This window comes from Pan paniscus, chromosome 14 (assembly GCF_029289425.2).
Source record: "Pan paniscus chromosome 14, NHGRI_mPanPan1-v2.0_pri, whole genome shotgun sequence".
Lineage (NCBI taxonomy): Eukaryota > Metazoa > Chordata > Mammalia > Primates > Hominidae > Pan > Pan paniscus.
In genome coordinates this window covers 35852651-35866836 of record NC_073263.2, presented here as the reverse complement: position 1 = coordinate 35866836, position 14186 = coordinate 35852651, and the positions used below count along the sequence as shown (strand labels likewise).

The 14186-nt window shown below is 36.6% G+C and overlaps 1 protein-coding gene across 10 annotated transcripts in view; it reads left to right on the top strand.

Moving 5' to 3' along the window:
* SPART (spartin) overlaps positions 1 to 14186 on the top strand; it is a 67320-nt gene that overhangs the window by 27699 nt on the left and 25435 nt on the right. For 6 of the 10 annotated variants that reach the window (XM_034936582.3, XM_003826882.6, XM_034936583.3 and 3 more), the window contains exons 2-4: positions 6750 to 7561; positions 10998 to 11195; positions 13064 to 13219. In XM_034936582.3, coding sequence (XP_034792473.3) covers positions 6752 to 7561; positions 10998 to 11195; positions 13064 to 13219 — 1164 coding nt within the window. In that variant the 5' untranslated portion in view covers positions 6750 to 6751. Of the gene's footprint in view, positions 1 to 6214; positions 6296 to 6749; positions 7562 to 10997; positions 11196 to 13063; positions 13220 to 14186 lie in introns of all 10 variants that reach the window. The other 4 variants (XM_055096605.2, XM_055096606.2, XM_063595708.1 and 1 more) reach the window with 1 other exon arrangement.

Here is a 14186-nt window from a genome sequence, read left to right as displayed (position 1 = left end):
GGATGCTGCTAACAAAGAATTATCCAACCCAAAATGTCAACCATGCCAAGATTGAGAAACCCTGATTTAGAGGATTTGTTTTGGAATCAGACTATTTAATTCTGTAAACTAGTGCAGGGTCAGTAAACTTTTTTTGTTAAGTGCCAGATAGTAAATATTTTAGGCTTTTGGGGCCATGTATGATCTCTGTTGCACATTCTTCTTTGTTTTTATAACTTTTAAAAATGTAAAAGTAATTCTTAATTCCAGGGCCTTTCAGAAAACAGGTGATCTAAGGCAATTAATGCTTGCAAACTTCAATTTTCTTCTCTGCAAAGTAGTACTAATAGTAATATTGCATCAAGAATTGTTTGTAAGGATTGAGATAAACACCTAGCATACTGTCCAGCGTATGTTAAGTACTCTAAATGATGCATGAGGATAGTGGTGTCCTATCGTATGTAGCACAAAAGTGGGTGCCAAGTCACAGTGTTGTTCAAGACCCTGTTCAAGTCATTTGGACAAATTTAATGATGCTGGTGAAGCTCCCAATCAACTCACAGAAGCCTATTTAACCTCTGCTCTCTTTCTGCTGTCTTAGTCTGGGCCTCCATGTATCCTGAGGAAGATAAAATACAAAATGCCTGTCTTGTGGTGTCTTTGGAAAGATGTGGCAATCTTATGACACAACAGGATAGTATTCCAGGAGAAGAGATTGTTAATTTTGATAGGGGTTGTGGGGTAGAGCAAATAGGTGGGTCTGTATATGGTCAATTGTATATGGTATTTTCTAAATTGGGTACTGAATATATTCTGTTGACTACCATGAAGTTGTTGCATGATAAGGCCGACTAGTGGCTCTTCAGGTTAGAAAGTATAGTTATATTATTAATCGGAAGCTAGACCAATTTTAATGAATGCTTTCTGTGATGCTTCTGTGCTTTCATAGTGTAGATTGCTGCTAAAATAGTTTCATATCAGTGAAATTCTTCTATCGTAAGTTTTCATGAGATCACAGGAAAAGAATTGCCACATCTAATAACAGTAGCCACTAGGTACATGTGGATATTGAGCACTTGCAGTGGGGTTAGTTGGAATTGAAATATCTTTTCAGTGTAAAACACATACTGAGTTTTGAAGACTTCATACCAAAAAAAGAAGGCTAAAATATTTAACTGAAAGTTTTTATATTAACTGCATATTGAAATAATATTTTTGATATATTTGGATAAATAAGATACTATCATTGACATTAACTTCACCTGTTTTTTACCTTTTTAATGTTATTAGAAAATTATAAATTACATATGTGGCTTGCATTACAGTTCTGTTCGACATAGTTGCTCTAAAGCTTCCATTTACTTTTTTAATAGTAATTAAATTTTCTATCATACACATAGATTTAAGAAAAATCTTACCCCTTCCTCCCAAAGTCAGCTTGTATCATTTTTCTTACCCAATTCTTTTGGTCTTTTTTGTACTCTAAACAGTGCGAATATATTGGCACTTTTTCAGTTTTAGGCACTGTCCATTAACTTCTCAGTGGGAAAGATGAAGTTTTATCTCTTTCATCCTTTGTCGCATGCACATAAACTTTTTATCCATCCATCTTCCCATCTTTTCAATATGGTTGTACCATAATTTTGTTTATATTGAGATTCATTGTGTATATTATGACACCAATCAAAACTGAAACATTTAGTACATTATGATTACTTTTTATTTCTTGCTCAACATCGTTTTCCCTAGAGTTAATCCTTAGTTTTTAATTATTACTAATGGAACCCTGAATACTCTCACGGTTGTGTAGATCTTTTTTCAGAGCTTACAATCACATTAGATATTCTATCAGTTTTACTTTCTTAAAAAATTCTTTTCTGTTGTCTCCTACTCCTCCCTGGGGTGTTTGCCTAATCGTTATCTTGGAAACTTATCATCAGTCTTGGGATTCCTTTCATCAAACATGGTACCCAGCAAACAGAAGATGTAATAACTGAGCAATCACTTGGCTGGGTTTAGAAGCTATTTTTACTCAGAATTATGAATTAAATGTATAATTTCCTTCTTCTATTGTTGCCTTTAAGAAGTTCCTTAGCACTCTTACTTCTCTCTCTTTTTTTTTGTATAAGTATTTTAAAGATGATCCTTTTGAGCCTAGTGTTCTAAAATGTCATGTATGTTTCTTGGTGTGAAATCTTTTTTTCTTATTTATTTATTTATTTTTATTTTTTTGAAACAGAGTCTTGCTCTGTCGCCCAGGCTGGAGTGCAGTGGTGTGATCTCGGCTCACTGCAAGGTCCGCCTCCCGGGTTCAAGCAATTCTCCTGTCTCAGCCTCCTGAGTAGCTGGGACTACAGGCGCCTGCCACCACGCCTGGCTAATATTTTTGTATTTTTAGTAGAGACGGGGTTTCACCTTGTTAGCCAGGATGGTCTCGATCTCCTGACCTTGTGATCTGCCCACCTCAGCCTCCCCTTTTTTTCTTATTTTTTGCCCATTGGTTTTTTTATTTACTTTTATTTGTTAGAGATGGGGTCTTGCTCTTTCAACCCAGGCTGGAGTACAGTGGTGTGATCATAGCTCACTGCAGCCTAGAATTCCTGCGCTCAAGTAATTCTCCTGCCTCACTTCCTGAGTAGCTGGAACTACAGGCACGCGCCAGCACGTCTGGCTAATTTTTTAATGTTTTCTTTGTAGAGATGGTCTCACTATGTTGCCCAGGCTGATCTCAAACTCCTGGACTCAAGCGATCCTCCTGTCTCAGCCTCCTAAAGTGCTGGGATTACAGGTGTCAGCCACTGTGCCCAACCTGTTGGTCTTTTTAAATTAGGAAATTCATGTTTTCCAATTCTAGGAAATTCTATGAATTATTTCTTTAATTCTTTCATCCCTTATTTTTTCTCTATTCTCTATTTCTAGGAGGTTTTTTGTTTGTTTGTTGGGTTTTTTTTGTTTTTTGTTTTTTTGTTTTTTTGATGGAGTCGCGCTCTGTGAACAGGCTGGAGTGCAGTGGCACGATCTCGGCTCAATGCAACCTCTGCCTTCTGGGTTCAAGCAATTCTCCTGTCTCAGCTTCCTGAGTAGCTGGGATACAGGTGCATGCCATGATGCCCTGCAAATTTTTTAGTATTTTTAGACGGGGTTTCACCATATTGGTCAGGCTGGTCTCGAGCTCCTGACCTCAGATGATCTGCCCACCTCAGCCTCCCATATTTCTAGAAGTTTTATTATTCAAATGATATGCCTTATAGACTGGGTCCTAATTTTCTTATTTATTCTTGCCTATTTTTCATCTCTGTCTTTTTGCTCTGCTTTCTGGGCATTTTCTATAATTGTATGACCTCATCCTTCTTGAGTTTTTCCTTCCTGCTTTTTAAATATTTAATTTCCCGGAGTTCCTTTTGTCACTCGAATATCCTTTTTTCAGTGTGCACGCATCCCACTTTTTATTTTATTGATGCGATATTTTCTTTTTCTTTATGTTGATATAAATGATAGGGTTTGTTTTTTTTTTTTACGTTTCCTGCACATTGTCCATTTCAACCAAATTACATTGCTCTTCTTTTAATCCTTTATACTGGATGTTTGCCTCATGTTTTGTGATCCTGGGCTGTTTGTGTGTCTGTGTGTGAGTGTGTGCGTGTGAGTGAAGCACTAGAAAGCTGATCTGAGATTCTATGGGTGGAACCTATCAACTATGGCTTCTGAACGGTGAATTGCTTGGACAGTTTTCCTTAGGGAACTCTCACTGTCACTATTCTTTGTGTCTTTCTTCTTGGTGGTGATCAGATTCCTCAAGAAGATAACTTCCAATCTCCTTTCTTGAGGGGTACCTGGCAGCCGGAACTCTAATTACCAAGTTGTGGGGAAGAAGGCTGTGGGTCTCAATAATCAATGTGTAACATTTCACTTAATCCCCCTGCTTTTGGTTTTTACCCTTAATCATGCCTGATAGTTTCTTATCCTCACTTTATTTTACACTCTTCTAGATCAAAGCACTCAGTCTTTCAGGGCTGTAGAGAAACAGTGTCCTGAGTGCTTGGTGTAAGAAAGATCTGAGGGTGCTAATTTGTAAATAGGCTTTCAACCAGTCCTCTTTTTTCAGCTCTATGTCTACTTCCTTTCCATAGGAAGATTGAATTCCATCAATTCTTATGCCTTTGGAGGTTCTTGATGTGATGTAAGTGCAGCTGCGTCTCTGATTTTCCCACTGACAGTTTAAAGCATCTGTTTTCTCAAGTGTGTTTTGGGAGTTTTCACTTGTCTGCCTCCTTTTTTGACACCAAGTACTGTTGACTTTTCATCTTCCCTATTTGTACTTGTGAGTTATGGCTTTATTATTTATCTGTTTTATTGAGGAATCACATAAAATGCATATAGTACCCTGATCTTAAATGTATAGTTTAATGATTTTTATGTATACATACAGTAGTCCCCCCTAACCCCTTATCCAAGGGAGATAAGTTGCAAGACCCCTAGTGGATGCCTGAAACCATGGATAGTGTGGCACCCAATTGCTTTCAATTGGAACATGTTTCTGTTCATATCTCAGCCTTTTCCATCTTAACTAAACACTTATCACATGCTTTGACCATAAGTTTTGCAGTTTAAGGGACAACAGCAAAACTGGCACTAATTTCTTTTTCCTTCTTCACAATTTCAGGAATAGAAAATATGTTATTAATGGTAGATCTTAGCAACCTCAGCATATGATTTTTTTTCTTAAGTTGAAAACTTTAACCTTTTCACTTGAAGGAAGCACTTCACAGCTTTTCAGTGTATCAAAATTGCCAGCATCACTACTGTTGCACTTTGGGGCCATTATTAAGTAAAAAGAATTAGTTGAATCCAACCACCACAATATTGGAACAGTTGATCTGATAACCAAGATGGCTACTGTATTAGTCCGTTTTCACGCTGCTGTAAAGAACTGCCCAAGACTGGGTACTTTATAAAGAAAAGAGGTTTAATTGACTCAGTTCTGCGTGGCTGGGGAGGCCTCAGGAAACTTACAGTCATGGCGGAAGATGAAGGGGAAGCAAAGACCTTCTTCACATGACGGCAGGAAAGAGAGAGCTAGCAAAAGCTGGAAAAACTGCCTTATAAAACCATCAGATGTTGTGAGAACTCACTATCAGGAGAACAGCATGGGGCAAACTGCCCCCGTGATCCAGTCATCTCCCACGGGGTCCCTCTCTTGACACCTGGGGATTATGGGTATTACAATTCAAGGTGAGATCTGGGTGGGGACATCGCCAAACCATATCAGCTACTAAGTGATCATGGGAGGGGAGCATAGACAGCATGGATGCCCTGGACAAAAGGATGATTCATGTCCCAGGGGGCACAGAGAGAGACAACAGGAGATTTAATCATGATACTGAGAATGTGCAATTTAAAATTTATGAATTATTTATCTCTGTAATTTTCCATTTAATATTAATATTTTCAGATCATGGTTGACTGCAGGTAACTGAAACCACAGAAAATGAAGCTATACATAAGGGGGGACCACTGTACACCCTTGTAGTCATCACTCAGATCAACAGAGAACATTTCCAAAGGCCATGAGATTCCCTCCTGTACCTGTGAAGTCTGTAGCCTCTACCTATAAGCACTATTTTGATTTATGTCATATCACAGACCAGTTTTTCCCATTTAATTCATTCATGTAGAATCATAGTATGTGGTCTCAATATGAAGTCTTTTGTATTTGGCTTTTCCTCAAAGAATTGGTGAGATTCATTGATGTTGCAGGCAATCAGGTTTAAAATTTTTTTTCTGTGTATTATTGCATTGTATGAATGAGTGAGCATTTGGGTTGTTTTAAGGATTTGCTTTTTGTGAATATAGTTGCTGTGAATATTGCCATACATGTTTTTGGCATGCACATGCATCCATTTCTCTTGGTTATATACCTGCAAGTGGAATTGTTGGGTCATTGAGTGGGTGTTTAGCTTTAGTAGAAACTGCCAGTTTTCCAAAATGTTGTATCATTTTTCAGCTTTCACCAGCAAGGTAGAAGAGTTCCACTTGTCTTCACTTAGCACTAATCAGTCTTTTAAATTTTAGCCATCTGTTAAGTGTCTAGTTGGTATCACTTGATTTTAGTTTCACTTTTCTGAGGGAATAGTATGTTGAACACCTTTTCAGATGCTTTTTAAAGATTTCCTTCTGTGAAGTGCCTATTCATGTATTTTTCTCACTAAGAAAAATGGTTGTTCCTTTTTCATAGTCTTTCCAGAGTCATCTTAGTGGGATTTGGGGAAGCAACAGGGCTGTGTGGGGTAACCTGCCACCTTTAAGTGGAAATCAGGTAACAAAGTTTCATTCACATTTTTTTTCTCATTTCTGTTTTCCCCAGTGTATGATTCAATTCATTTTTTATTGGCTGGATATAATCTGGATTTATATTATAATGAATTTTAGAATGAGACTCTTGTTTCAACCATAAGGATGTATGATAGGAAACTATTATAAGAAACCAGAACAAGAAAATTATTTAATAGATGTATTCTGATTTATTCTCTTATGTTTTTAATTTAAGGTATTTTGGACCAAGAGTTTTCATTTATTTATCCATTCATCAAATACATGTTAAGTGCTTTCTTTATGACAGACCTAATAGTAGGCTTAAAGGATAGTATAATAGTGAACAAAACAGAGATAAGCGAGGCACTTGTACTCTTAAAATATATTCAGGTAGGAGATATGAATCATAAGTAAACAATAGCTAAGCAAGATGATTAAATATGTCTCCAATTTTGCAGAAATGGAGCAAGAGCCACAAAATGGAGAACCTGCTGAAATTAAGATCATCAGAGAAGCATATAAGAAGGCCTTTTTATTTGTTAACAAAGGTCTGAATACAGATGAATTAGGTCAGAAGGAAGAAGCAAAGAACTACTATAAGCAAGGAATAGGACACCTGCTCAGAGGGATCAGCATTTCATCAAAAGAGTCTGAACACACAGGTCCTGGGTGGGAATCTGCTAGACAGATGCAACAGAAAATGAAAGAAACTCTACAGAATGTACGCACCAGGCTGGAAATTCTAGAGAAGGGTCTTGCCACTTCTCTGCAGAATGATCTTCAGGAGGTGCCCAAGTTATATCCAGAATTTCCACCTAAAGACATGTGTGAAAAATTACCAGAGCCTCAGTCTTTTAGTTCAGCTCCTCAGCATGCTGAAGTAAATGGAAACACCTCAACTCCAAGTGCAGGGGCAGTTGCTGCACCTGCTTCTCTCTCTTTACCATCACAAAGTTGTCCAGCAGAAGCTCCTCCTGCTTATACTCCTCAAGCTGCTGAAGGTCACTACACTGTATCCTATGGAACAGATTCTGGGGAGTTTTCGTCAGTTGGAGAGGAGTTTTATAGGAATCATTCTCAGCCGCCGCCTCTTGAGACCTTAGGGCTGGATGCAGATGAATTGATTTTGATACCAAATGGAGTACAGATTTTTTTTGTAAATCCTGCAGGGGAGGTTAGTGCACCTTCGTATCCTGGGTACCTTCGAATTGTGAGGTTTTTGGATAATTCTCTTGATACGGTTCTAAACCGTCCTCCCGGGTTTCTTCAGGTAAGCCAAAGAAAAATGAAAGCATAATTTGAAATACGTGTAGACTACATCATTTTTATTTGTTAATGTTTATGTGTCCAGTATAAGTGCAAAAAGATAACAATAAATTCTACTTTGTTTTTAAATATATTCCATGAAATTATGAGCCTTGAACATCTGTTTGTGTTTGTCTTTTTCTTTTTTTAAAAAAGATATATTAATAGTTTTATTTTGGTATTAAGTTTCTGATGATAAAACTTGAGAAGAGTGGTCATCCTTATATTTTTAATTCTTTATCTGAAGAAGAAACCTAATAAGTTTAATTTCAAAAGGGATTTATGTAATTCCTGTGGATGTATAGCTGTAAATATTCACAAATGTTGTCAAGACTCAGCTGAGGGTCTGAACTGGGAGAGACCGAGCCCATGGTCCAGAACAGTTGTTCTCAACCCAGGGTAGTTTTGCCTCCCCAGAGAACATTTGACAATGTCTGGAGGCATTTTTGGTTGTCATACTGGAAGTTGATTGCTACTGGCATGGTGGATAGAGGCCACGGATGCTGCCACACATTTTCACAGGACAGCCCTCATGAACAAAAAAAAATTATCCTGCCCAAAATCTCAACTATGCCAAGGTTGAGAGACCCTGGTTTAGAATTCGAGACTGTGGTGATAATTTAAGATGTAATTCCAACAGTCCAAGCAGAGAAATTTACCAGAATGCACTTGGTCTAAGAGTAAAGAGTGCTACATAAAGATTGATGTCAGGGCATTGCTGTGGATTTAGTGAGGTATTCTGAAGAGAGCGGTCCAGTGACAGTCTCGTTTTAAAAGATTGGATGTAGGTATAGGAAGATGAGTTCTTGAAATGAGGACTCAGTATACGTTGAATATAACAAAGGAGTTTGCATTGAAGAAAGATCACTATTTAAGCAAAACAGATGTTTTGTCCACAGTCCAAATAATGTGGTTTAGTAATAGCACAGCGTATCTCTATTCATTTTCTCTTTTGGTATTCTCTCCTGTTGATTCTTATGTAGTTTTTATATGAAGTCAACTTGAAAGTTGTTTAAAGACAATTCGAGGCTTGCTAGGGATGTGTGAGGGAGATACTTTGAGGGCATTATTGAAAGGAAATATTTGATACTGGACAGAAAGAATATTGTGAATCCTGTAGATTATTTTAAGGAAGGAGCCTTAAGGTTACAAAGAGTAGGCTTATTGATTGGGGTTTGTAGCGGCGGGTGATGAAAGCTATAACAATTTCTACTAATAGTGTTGCACTGTAATGATGGAATAAAAAATCTTTGGGTCCTTAGCAACTGGAGATGGGGTAGTGAATGGCAGAAATACTGTACCGTGGTTACATTCACTCATCCATTGAAATGACTTGTACTTTAATACAAATTTGTCCTTAGTGCATTTAATTTTGTTTTTAATCTTTCTCATGTGTATTTTTTGTCCTAAACGAAAAGTAAAATTGCACCCAAAATTTAATTTGAGTCTCCTTAAGAGGTTCTCATTTGCTTGTATTCAGGTATTTGTAGCAGAGTGTCCTTAAAAGGAGTTAACATATGTGTTTACTGAATGTTTTTATCCAAAAAAAAAAATACAATAATAATCCAGCTAAATACTAGAAGTTAGATATTTCCTATGCTAAAAATCACTGTTAAAATCACTATTGGTCTAAATAGGAAATTAAGTTTTTTTGGTTTTAGGTAGATAGAATTCTAGAACTTCAAAAAAAGATTTTTCTTTTGGTTTTAGTTTTAATACCAAATACTTTTTAAACCTGTTAAATCTATAATTACAGAAATTGGACATGAGATTGCCCTCTGAAAATGAAACTGGGAAAAATCAGCCTATGGTGGATGACTCACTTATCTGTAATATCCTGTCCTAGGAAAGGTCTATAAAGTGTTGGTTTTTTTAAAGACAATTTGGTGATATTCCAGTTCAATTAAGGTGACCAGGATATAGATAATCTGAAAGAAACCATGGAATAGTTAAAAAAAAAAAGAAAAAGAAAAAGAAAAAAGAAAAACCTTTCCTAAGTTTTATTTTAGAATAACTTTTACAATTTTTTTTGTCAACTCTATACTGCTGCTATTACTTGCTTTATATTTTTACTAAATTGTCCCACTTGTCAGTTTTATCTTTATAATAACTGAAATTAAGGGAAATATGTATTTTTCTCATACATATTAAAATAAATGACTACTCAAATGTTAAAAGTTTGTGGGTAAGACTGTTTTGATGTTGAGCACAGTTATATTTTGGTTTCTCAAAGAATGTATTGCATTAGAAATAAATTAGGCAGCCAGGATGTGAGCTTAAGTCTGTGTATGTACTGGCAAACTGACCTCCCCAGATGACATTGCAGGAGAGCTTTTGTTATTTTGCTTTTAATTTTACAATAGATAGATAATCCATAAACATTAACTTAATCTATTCTGTTATGTCAGGTTCTCTTGGGTTTAGTACAAAAAATTATTCCATGTTGTGAGTGAGTGCTGAATTTCTTATTTATTTATTTATTTATTTTTTCTTTGAGACAGAGTCTTGCTGTGTTGCCCAGGCTGGAGTGCAGTGGCACAATCTTGGCTCACTGCAACTTCCACCTCCCAGGTTCAGGTGATTCCCCTGCCTCAGCCTCCCAAGGAGCTGGAGCTAGGATTACAGGCATGCACTACCACACCCAGCTAATTTTTGTAGTTTTAGTAGAGACGGGGGTTTCACCATGTTGTCCAGGCAGGTCTTGAACTCCTGACCTCAAATAATCCCCCCGCCTCTCCTTGGCCTCCCAGAGTGTTGGGATTATAGGTGTGAGCCACTGTGCCCGGCCTGTGAGTGCTGGGTTTCTAATTAAAATACTTGTTCAGCTTCTCTGGTCCAGACTACCTGTGTTAAAATCCAAGCTCCACTTTTTAGTTGTTGGTTCTGAGCGACTTAATTGACCTCTCTGTGCCTCAATTTTCTTGTACATAAAATGACAATAATAGTAACTGATTTCATAGGATTGTTAGGAGGATTAAATCAGTAAGTACTATTATTTCAGTAAATATTTCAAGTAAATAATACCTGAAAATAGTTTATTTACCACAAAAGGAATATCTGATTTCAATAACGAAAACCTTAATTTATTTTGATTATTATTTATTTAAAGCTGGAGTCATTATTGGTTAACACTAGGCTAGTTAAGGCCATCAGCTTTAAGATTGTATAATTAGTGGAGCCATGGCACATTTAGCGCAGTCCTTATTGCAAAAAGATCAGACTAGCAAATGATTAATTTTCTTGGGGATTTGTTGATGTTGATGGTTCTTAAAGCCTTTTAAAATATGTTTCCAACTTTGAAGTGTTTATTTTCTAATATAACAATTTTATTAAAACATAAGTGAAAATCTAGTTTCATTTATTTATATGTATATTTTTTTTCTTCTAATGAATCCTTTCAGGTTTGTGACTGGTTATATCCTCTAGTTCCTGATAGATCTCCGGTTCTGAAATGTACTGCGGGAGCCTACATGTTTCCTGATACAATGCTACAAGCAGCAGGATGCTTTGTGGGGGTCGTCCTGTCCTCTGAGTTACCAGAGGATGATAGAGAGCTCTTTGAGGATCTGTTAAGGCAAATGTCTGACCTTCGGCTCCAGGTAACTTGTGTGATCATCTTTAGGGTGAAAAAAATCTACTTTAACATAAGCACTTCAGCTTTTAGAGAAATTGTAATAACCTCTACTGTAATCAAGGTTAGGAGACTGACAGTTCATCATTTGTTTGTGTGTTCACAGCTACATGCTTGGAATTTGCCATAATAGTGGTTAAGATTGTGAGCTCTAGAGTCAAATTGCCTGTATATGAATTCAAACTCTTCCACTTAATGACCGTTTAGCTCAGCTGTTCCTGATCTTCTCTATACTTTAATTTACTTATAAAATGGGGATAATAACAGTGTCCACTTCATTGGGCTGTGGTGAAAATTAAAAATTAATACATTAAGCACTTATATCAGAGCGAGTAGTTATGCTCTGTGAATGTTAGCTATTGTTTTCACCACTGCTTTACTGCTCAGCTGGAAAAGTGTACTAATGGGTCTAAATGGTGACATGAAGATAATTTTAGCTTTAGTAGATAGGTTATGTTGGACATTTTAAGGGGTATGGTTGGCATTCTGAGGAAGAAACAGGCTTTGGTTGAGATAATTATCTTTGTTCTTGTGGTAAATGAAGGCCAAATAAAAAAAAAAGAAAATATGATTTAAAATATGATCATCCTGGAACTTTCCTTATTTGGCATGTTTCCTCTGCCCACATGCGTACCTGTAGAAATAGAGTATTTCGGTTTAACAGGGAACTTGAATAGAGTATTATGGAGAGACTTTCTTTATATATTGTTGTAGCAAAAGGGAAAAAGTATTTTTGATTATGAATATTGACAGTCATCAGGGGTTGAATGAGGTGGGCATTATAATAGTATAATCTTTTATTCTCTCCTTCAATCAGCAGATACTTGGAATTCATTATTTAACCAGTTACTGTGTTAAGTGGTGGGATGGGCAAAGTATGAGAACAGGAGACCACGAAGGTGTGGGGGATGTGTGTGTGTGTGTATAAAAATATAAAATCAGCCCCTGTTCACCCGAGAATGACCTACCTGGTCGTCAACAAACCAGTACTTTAGCATAGCAGCAATTATTTAACAAAATACATGATCAGCATACAGAAGTGTGTAGCCTCATTGTACTTGTGAGGAGGAATTCACAAAGGCAGGAATATGGTCAAATGAAGGAGTTCATCTTCACTTCACTGTTTACTGAGTGAAATGATGCTCTTAAGTATTCACAGACCTAATGTGGAACTATTTCTCCCTTCACCCCTATGTTAACTGGACCTGTATTACTGGGCTTTAGGAAAGAAACTAAGCACACTTTTAGGTTGTATGTTTATTTTCTGTCTTCAATTTAATTTTTTGGTATTTGTATGTTATTTTTAGCTTGCTTTACTGTCCCAGAACTTCAACTGTAAACATAAGCTAGTTACTAGCTATAATTTTGACTGGTTTTTACTCTTAAGCATTCATTCAGCAAAGTGTATATTGTGCAGAAAATTAAAAAATAAACCTTCCAATAATGCATAATGAAGTGGACATGAGTTTTGTTAATTGCCTTTAAATTCATTTTCTCTTGTATATGTTAACTAAAATTTATTCATTAATTAAATTTAAATGTAGCTGCATCTGATTCAAAGATAACTTATACCAACAACTGCTATAAGTTGTCTTTTATACTTTGTCTTTTGAAACTTACTTAGGCATATGCTATGAACCAAAGAACTCGGAGGTTTGGGGTTTGGTGATGAAACAAAAGAGAAGCGTAGAGAAAAAAGCAAAAGTAGTTGTTACTGATAGACTGCCAAACTGACATTCAAACAAGTATGTCATTTGAGCATGGTGTAATATAGCTGGCAGAAAGTCATCTAAGAAAAATTCTGATTAGAGTTAAGCTTAAACCTTTATTCTCTAGGCCAACTGGAACAGAGCAGAAGAAGAAAATGAATTCCAAATCCCTGGAAGAACTAGACCCTCCTCTGACCAACTAAAAGAAGCCTCTGGCACTGATGTGAAACAGTTGGACCAAGGCAATAAGGATGTACGTCATAAAGGAAAACGTGGAAAAAGGGTAAATAAAAGAGTAATAAGTGTGTGTGTTGTCTTCTAATGGTACCTTTCTCCAGTTTCATGTATTTATATGATCACATTCCCATATACTAAAGCAAAGCAACTTGTGCATTAGTCAACAAAGTGATCACTGGCAAAAACAATTAGAATCAGTTGTAGTATTTCCCTTTTAAAGTGTGTGTTACTTAAACTATTTTAAAAGATACTCTGTGTTTGGGGGATAGATTTTTTTCCCAACTGTTTGAGAGATTTTATTTTTTTTGAGACAGGATCCTGCCTTGTCACCCAGGCTGGAGTGCAGTGGTGCAAACATGGCTCACTGCAGCCTTGACCTCCGAGGCTCATGTGATCCTCCTGCCTCACCCTCCACGAGTAGCCAGCATTACAGACATGAGCCACCATACCTGGCCAAAATATTTTTATATTTGCATTAGTGATGCACATACTTTCTTATTTGTTTTGTGTTATTCTCTGCCTTCCTATATTCACTAAGAGCTTGGGGGCTAGATATGCTACTGTCTTTTTTTTTCTTACACTGCCATTTTTATTCAGTTTCCTGTTTTTTTATGGATGGGCAACAGGACAGAGATTTGATTTTAAAAAATATACTGAGTGGTTTCTTCTTTCATTTCATAGGCTCTGAGTATGTAATATATTCTAACTGGTAAATTTGGATTAGAGTTCAGGAAATATTTATTGAGAGCTAGAATGTTAGGCCTACATAGTGGAAAAAGTTTAAATTTCTTGTCTCAATGAATTTACTGTCTAATGGAAAGAACAGATTAGCAAAGAGATCATTTCTATCCAATGTGGATATTAGATAGAAGATGCAGCCTAGCCTAACAGATAAGTGTGGGTGGATGAGTGGTATGGGAAGCAGTGAGGAGCCCCCTCCTACAGGACATTATGACTAAAATGAGTCTTGAAGGATAAAGAAGAGTTGGCCTTATGAATAGCAAATTTAAGGG